The 8414-nt window shown below is 32.4% G+C and overlaps 1 protein-coding gene, 1 long non-coding RNA gene and 1 pseudogene across 3 annotated transcripts; all 3 read left to right on the top strand.

Annotated features, from left to right (window-relative positions):
• The first annotated feature begins 1597 nt into the window (after positions 1-1597).
• On the top strand, positions 1598-2488 carry LOC127073345 (uncharacterized). 2 transcript variants are annotated; one of them, XR_007785726.1, is made up of 3 exons: positions 1598-1960; positions 2057-2110; positions 2385-2488. It is a non-coding gene; the product is annotated as an uncharacterized LOC127073345 (long non-coding RNA). The 2 variants fall into 2 exon arrangements; XR_007785725.1 differs by having other exon boundaries at positions 2057-2488.
• A 1534-nt stretch (positions 2489-4022) lies between these two features.
• LOC127109053 (photosystem I P700 chlorophyll a apoprotein A2-like) lies at positions 4023-4836 on the top strand (annotated as a pseudogene).
• Positions 4837-7544: 2708 nt separating this feature from the next.
• Positions 7545-8267, top strand: LOC127109037 (probable pectinesterase/pectinesterase inhibitor 58). The gene has a single exon (XM_051046033.1). The coding sequence runs from the start codon at positions 7545-7547 to the stop codon at positions 8265-8267; it is 723 nt and encodes a 240-aa protein (XP_050901990.1).
• The last annotated feature ends 147 nt before the right edge of the window (positions 8268-8414 follow it).

The raw sequence follows: 8414 nt of genomic DNA, 5'->3' as shown, positions 1-8414 counted from the left end.
GATTTGTACTATAGTTAAAGGAACATATAAACTAAAGAAGTAATGACCAAAGGAACATATCAGGACTATTTGGAGTCAGTTCCTTAATTTGGGTAGGGCATTTATTCCATGTGTCTATTCCAGGATCCAGAGGAGAATATGTTTGATTGAATAATTTCTTAAGTGTATTGCCTCATCTTCAAGGATTAGGGCCACTTTTTACAAGTAAGTGGAATGTTTATGCTCAAACTGTTGGTGTAAGCCCTAGAGGCCAATACTTTTGGTACTTGTATCGAATTATTTATTAATTAATAAAAAGGCTTTTTCTTTATTATGTTTGATTAATAAAGTCCCTAGAATAGCTAGTCCGTTTAATGTATCAAGTATGACTTAATCATGAGATCACATTAAACATAAGGATACTATTCTTAAAGTATCCGTAGTCGAGCTTTATTGTGAAGTGGGATAACATTAAAGCATTAAGACTATTATGTTTGTAGACTGATGATCACATCTCATGGATCATGGATAAAGAGTTATCAAGTCTTAAACATAGGTATGAATATTAAGAGTAATATTTATACCGGATTGACCCGCTATGAGAATACTATATAGAAAGTTATGCAAAGTGTCATAAGTTATTCTCATGGTGATAATGGTGTATACCACTCTTCGACCTGAAACCACTATGGACCCTAGATGTAGAGTCGAGTGCTTTGTTGCTAATCCAACGTTGTTCGTAACTGGATAACCATAAAGACAGTTGATGGGTACTCCACGAAGCATGCTGAGGGACATGAGTGACCTAGATGGAATTTGCCCATCCTGCATAACAGGATAAATGTCTATGGGCCCAATATTGAACTGGACAAGGATGACACGGTCTATACCTTGTGTTCAATATAGACATAAGGGCAAAGGGGTAATTATACACATAATTATTATCACAGGAGGTTTTGTCAGATCACATGACATTTTCGTGTCTTGGGTAGCAGTGATGTGTTGCTAGATACCGCTCACTGTTTATTATGTTAAATGCGTGATTTAATATAATTGCCAACATCGCGAAAACCTACAGGGTCACACACAAAGGACGGATTGATGAGAGATAGAGTAACTAAGGAACACCGTAAGGTACGGTGCACTTAAGTGGAATACGAAGCCTTCATTCGTACCAGCTAGCACTGAGATTGAAGGAATCCGTTCGTGTGGACTGAGTAGAGACGTTGTCATCGTTCAACGTTCGTGATCGCTCCGTGGATTTGTATCCAAGGTTTTGATCGTTACAAGAGATCTGCACCAAAGGTTTGAATCGCCACAAGAGGTAACGATTCTATCACTGATCATACCCATTCGTAAGGATCACTAAATGGAGAAATTTTTAAATTTCGTTGTGCCTTGGATGGAAATTCTCCTTCACAAACCCCTTATTCTAGTAATCATTTATTTAATACTTCGCAAGGCGCGGGAACAACCTTTGAAAATGATATGCTCTGGAAATTCTTATTTCCCTCTAATGCTTATGTGTCACCCAACCGTGTATTCTTATTTCAATTCTTCTTTTCTTTGTCAAAACTCTCTCTCTCTCTCTCTCTCTCTCTCTCTCTCTCTCTCATATAACAAGCACTTATCTTCTATTTCTTCTTTTTCTTCCTTATGTTTCTAATCTTTTCCTTTGTCGCTTCACTTTCTTCTTCAACCTGAATCTCTCTCTCTCTCTCTCTATCTCTCTCTCTCTCTCTCACACACACACACACACACACACACACACACACACACACATATCAAACTCCCCCTCTTTATTCTTTCTCTTTGTCATCACCACTTCTTCTCTTTTACCCGTCAATGTTTTCTTCTTTTTTCTGCTCTCTCTTTCGCATCTTCAATTTTTTTTCCTGATTTGTTATACTGTGTTTTGTGTTTTGCAGATCCATTCAAAGTTGTTCATCTTCATCAATAAAATAATAAAGAACAAGAATAGGTAAAAATATAGAACTCCAGTAGTTATTCTTATTTGTATAGATTTGTCTTCACCATTTTTGTAGTGATTTGTTATACCGTGTTTTGTGTTTTCCAGATCTATTAAAAGTTGTTCATCTTCATCAAGAAAAAAAATAAAGGACAAGAGTAGGTAAAATTATATAACTCCAATAGTTATCCTTATTTGTATAGATTTGTCTTCACCATTTTATTTTTTGATGTTTCCTTTTTCCTTGCTTTGATTTCAACTATAACAAAATTTTCCTCTAAAAAAATATGTTGAGATAAAGGGAAAGAGAAGAAGGATATGGGTGGTGGTGAAGTTAGGACTTGAAGTTGAAGATATCCTTCATTTAAAAATATATTACATTCAATTTTTAATTTTATCCAACTATTTGTTTTGATTTTTCATGATTTTATTGTAGTTGAGTATGAATATATAATGAGACAAGGGAAAATCGGTGACGGTGAATAAGAAAGAGCCACGTAATGATTTGGTGGCAGATTATAGAATTCTTGATTTTGCAAAGAGATATGCTTATGAACAAAATCTTGGAAAGAGATATACACTTGTGCAAAAGAAATTTTGAAACAAATAATAATGGAGATTGCAGCGAAAGATCCAATGAGAAAAAAGTCTATCATTCTTAAAAAAAATAAAAGAATTATAATTCAACAATAATAATTAAAATTGAAAAAAAAAGGTATGCTAATAACAATACACCAATATACCTATATATATATATATATATATATATATATATATATATATATATATATATATATATATATATATATTCAAATAACATCAAGGTGTCAAACTTAGTAACATGACACTTTCAATAACTCTTTACTAGATATTCATATAGTAAAATTCACTATCAGATTAAAATATATTATCACATAGATCATGTCTATAAAAATTAACATCAATCGAAAATCATTTGACATGTCAACCAGATGTATAAAAACTAACCGCTTACAAAACTTCATGAAAACCGTTAAATTTTATCATTTTCTGTAATATATCAATTAATTTTTTATTGATGTGAAATTTTATAAGCGTGATCATGATAATAACTTTCAATCCAATGGTGGATTTTGTTATACGGGTATGAGGTGAAGAGTTATCAGAGGTGTCATGTTACTAAGTTTGACACATTGATGTCATTTGATCCTGATTATATATATATATATATATATATATATATATATATATATATATATATATATATATATATATATATATATATATATATATATATATATATATATATATATATATATATATATATCCTAATTTTAGTTTGTTTTTTTACATCATAAAGGAAATGAAGGATATGAATAATCAATAATCATAAATGTTTCATCCAGAAATGTGGTATGGTATCAAAATTAAAATATAAAATCAAATATTAATTAATGATTATTATTTATTTATAACTTTAAAAGATATTTATAACTTGAAATGAATTTAGGTTTTTTGAGTGTAGAATAAATGTTGAAATATTGAAGAGAGGAAAAACAGAAGGAATAATAAAGATTCGATTGTAGGTGAGTATGGATAGTATAATGAGATAAGGGAAAATTTGTGAGGGCGAATAAGAAAGAGGCATATGATGATTTGGTGGCAGATGATAGAATTCTTGATTTTGCAAAGAGAAAGAATTCTGAACAAAATCTTACAAAAAAAATATACATCGGTCAAAAAGAAAATTTAAAGTAAATAATAATGGAGATTGCAATGAAATATCCAATGAGAAAAAAGTCTATCATACTATAACATTTTTCCTCTTTGACAACAATTGAAAAGTGTTGCCAAAATTGAGAAAAATGTTGTCTAAAAGAATAGCAGACGTTTTCTAACCTTCCTCTGTCTGAGCGTTGCCTATTATTTAAGGGAACATTTTTTCCGCTTTTTGGGCACACTTTCCAAAAATGTCCCCTAAACTATATGAAAACCCGACATTTTTCCGTGGCATCTTAGGTAATGCTTTTAAGGTGTTATTAAAATTGCAACGACTGAAAATCGTTCCCTAAACATGGTAGAGTGAGAATACTCTATGGGAACGCTTTTCAAGTGTTGTCATATATGGTAACAATTACCCATTGCTCCCTAAAAGTGAAATAGTGAGAACACTTGATAAATGTTTCTATAAATTACTTAGGAAATTAGTGTGGGAAGCTAGAAACTAGTTAGCATATCATATCAGGTTTATACTATAGTTAAAGGAACATATAAGCTAAAGAAGTAATGACCAAAGGAACATATCAGGACTATTTGGAGTCAGTTCCTTAGTTTGGGCAGGGCATTTAGTCCATATGTCTATTCCAGGATCCAGAGGAGAATATGGTCAGTTAAATAATTTCTTAAGTGTATTGCCTCACCTTCAAGGATTAAGGCCACTTTTTACAGATCAGTGGAATCTTTATGCTCAAATCCTCGATTCTAGTAATCATTTATCTAATACTTCGCAAGGTGTGGGAACTGTCATTCTATCACTTATCGGGGGATTCAATCCTCAAACACAAAGTTTATGGATTACGATATGGCCTCTCATCACTTAGCTATTGCAATACTTTTTCTCATTGTTTGTCATATGTATAGAACTAACTTTGGTATTGGGCAAAATATAAATTATATTTAGAAGTGCACATTCCTCCGAGGGTAGATTGAGGCGTGGAAATAAGGGTCTTTATAACACAATCAATAATTTAATTCATTTTCAATTAGGCCTTGCTCTAGCCTTGTTAGGGCTCATTACTTCTTTGGTAGCTCAACGCGTGTATTCGTTATATGCTTATGCATTTATCGCACAAGACTTTACTACTCAAGACTTTGAATATGAATGGATGAGAGTTTTTATGAGCATCTAAATTTTCTATATAATGAATTGCAATTAAGTGTTTTAGCATCAAGATCAATTTCCTTTACTTCCAAAGTATCCATAAGCTTGAGCTTCTTCATTCTTGATTCCAAACTTTTTCTTCTTTGATATATATTCTTTGATAAGATTTTGTCTTGTGTGTTCTTGATTTTTGATTCCAAACTTGTTCTTTTTTTATATTTATTCTTTGATAAGATTTCGTCTTCATCAAAACTAAACTAAGATAGATAGTGAACATCTTCTTCACAATATCTCCCTTTTTGATGATGACAAAATATATTGATGGGAAGTTTTTGTTTGACACATGATGCTCTTCCTATCTTGTATATCTTCCTCTTTATTTTGCAGTATATGTTGTCTTTGCTATCCTGAAAATTAACAAAAATAACTATCCCTTCTCCCCCCTTTTGATATTATCAAAAAGAAAAAGAAAAAATCCAAAGTAAAGTAGTATATGGAAAAGATACATTATATATTAAAGTATTTAATTTCTTCACAATAACTTGATGTCAACGTTGATATCAATGTTGATGCTCTTATAAAATGATTATATTGATACCAATGAGATACTCTTTGAAAGTGTCAATCTTTTTAATTCATCTTCAATCAAATGAAAGTTTAATCTTACCATATCATATGGTTGTATTGTATCTTAAACAACCAATCTTAATTTATTATTTTAGCATATGGTTTCCATGTATCTACAAGAAACAATCAATAATACTTACTAGGTACCCAATATTCTTTAGGTTCTTTTGGGATAGTTTCTTTTCATACCCACACATATTCACCATTAGGAAAACCAAAGTTTCTTATATAGATAGAAGGTTTAAATAGTTTTTTGGTTCCTTTAAGTTAGCGAGTTTTTGATTTTTGGTCCCTATAATTTTTTTTGTTTGAGTCCCTATATCTCACATTTGTGTTGGTTTTAGTCCCTAAAAGCAAAATCCGCAGGAAAACTGTGGATTTTGACTTTAGGGACTAAAACCAACACAAAAAATGAGATGTAGGGACTCAAACCCAAAAAAATTACAGGGACCAAAATCAAAAACTTGTTAACTTACAGAGATCAAAAGTGCATTTAAGTTTGGATAGAATTATAGATATGACCTTTTGTATTGCAATAAAAATATGTAAAATTAAAGAAATGTTTTTTTTTAGAGAAATAAGAATGGTTTTTAACATAGGTCTTCTTAGAATAAATTACAACTTGCACTTTATTTAATTCTTCATTATTGAATTTATTGCTAGCTTTAACAAAGATAGTTTTGCTTGTATTTGATTTATCAAATTTAGAGTATCTAAACTCGTATTTATCATTAAATTAAGGAATCAAGTAAATATTGAAAGGTACAATCAACGGCTCAGATGTAATCTCGATTGTGTAACAAGATTCGAGTACACTCAAACACACTAAGAGCGACACCTCCCTACCTAGGTACATAGGACCGCATGTAAGTTCTCCTCAAAGTAATGTTTCACTAACATGACAAGTATTTAATGTGCATGTTCTGAAGACTATCAACTCCCACTAAACTTATCACAAGTCTTTTCTTTGCCCGAAAAATTCTTCCAAAGGTCGCAACACTTTAGAGCGGAACAAAAGTCCTTGCTGCATATGCGATAGTAAGAAATTGGGGTGCAACTGTTTCAAATTCTCCAAATGGTCTAATATGACTTGCCGAATTCGAAGGTACAATCCAAAGTTTCACCAACTCAAGTTGGCGAACATGTGCACTCTCACTAGGGATCCCACACTGAAGTCAGGCACCACCCTCGTCCGAACCGTTGGAATCCATCCAACGGTCCTCCATACAGGGTGTCACGTTCACTATAGGCACTTATAATCAGAATTTGGATCATTTGTTACCGTTTCTGTGCAACTCTCCCTCATACTCCCTTTTGTTCGTATCTCTCTTATCATTTTACTCTCTCTCATCTTTAACGCTTTTTTTTTCCAATAACTCTCTCTTCATTCTTACAAACCTAAAGCTAGAGTCATGTGCTTCAGGAGAGAATCTAATTTCTTATAATCATTGTTATTATATACGTGTGACTCTCTATCACATCAAGGTACAATTCACCAAATATTTATAAGTTCATTCTCTTCGATTTCACTGACCTGAGAATTATAGTACTAACATTGCAGGTATTACTCTTCATCGGCCATCGAAGAACTTCTAGGGTGGACTTTGCTATCTGATGCGAATTTTATGTTGCTTGAATTTTACTTTTTACGTTTATTATCCTTCGCATTTCTAATCTAAAATAGTTTTAAAAATTGGACTGATAGTTATTCCAACGGTCATCTTTAGTTGGCTAAATACATATATTTAAGGGATAAATCTAATCATGTTCCTTATAAAACATATCAGCGCAGTGCACGGTTGAACATCTAAACATAAAGTTGACTAGATTTGACACTTTGAATAACATCCTCAAATTTTTGGCTATTATAGCCATCACTCAACAATGAAATGCCAAAATTGGTGAATTACTAAATTTCAGCTAATGTCATCCGGTTAACAAGGGAACATTTTCTGGTAAAGTTAATTCAATGCATGTGCATATATAGAATCAAAATCACAAATGGAGAAGATAGAGCTATCCCTACAGGGAATTTGAAAAACACTATAGAAAAAAATATTATATATAGTTTAATACAAAAATTAATACTAATAGTATTTTCATAGAAATATGGGAGGAGCGTGTGATAATATCAACGGTGGTGGTCGTAATCAGAAGCAAAGGTTTAGATTTGTTGGTGTCTTTTACATTCTTCTTATCACTGTGGTCGGAACTGATGCGGCGGGCGGCCTTGGAGGACCAGGAGAACAAAATGGAAAAACATCTAGCACACAAAGGGATGTTGAAAGTCTTTGTCTATCAGACCCTGATAAATGTAACAAGAAACTAGGAAGTTTGTTTAATGGAACAATAAACATAAAAGATAGTATAAAAAACGCACTGATTGCAGACGCCGTGGAGTTACAGAAACACATAGACAATCCAGTTCTTTATAAGGAATTGGTAAAAGACAAAAGGTCGGAAGAAGCTATGCGAATTTGCGACGAAGTAATGGATAATGCTGTTGATGCAGTTAATAAATCTGTTGGTGAATTAGACACATTTGATTTCAATAGGTTGAGTGACTTTGTTTTCGATCTTCAAGTTTGGATGGCTGCTACCCTTTCAGATCAACAAACATGTTTGGATGCTTTTGAGAAAGTGGACACAAAAGCTAGTCAGAGAATGGCTCAGATTTTGAGCAATTCTATGAATTTAAGCAATAATGCTATAGACATGATTAATTCTGTTTCTGAATTACTTGACGATTTTGGTCATGTTCCAAGTGATCTTGATAGGAGGCCTTTATCCGATGAATCCGAAAAACTTGTTGGTGGTTTCAGTCATAGATGACATCTTTCTTCCTGAAGGTTACCAAGCATGGAAGGAAAACGAGTTCTGGGGTACCTTGTTTTCTTGGTCCTATGAGGGGTATATATAAAATAAGGTCATGGTGCTTATATAAAATAAAATGGAAAATGTGTTAGAATTATGCAATAT

This window comes from Lathyrus oleraceus, chromosome 1, assembly GCF_024323335.1.
Source record: "Lathyrus oleraceus cultivar Zhongwan6 chromosome 1, CAAS_Psat_ZW6_1.0, whole genome shotgun sequence".
NCBI lineage: Eukaryota > Viridiplantae > Streptophyta > Magnoliopsida > Fabales > Fabaceae > Lathyrus > Lathyrus oleraceus.
The sequence above is the reverse complement of the archived record's forward strand: the minus strand, read 5'-3'. Positions and strand labels throughout refer to the sequence as shown.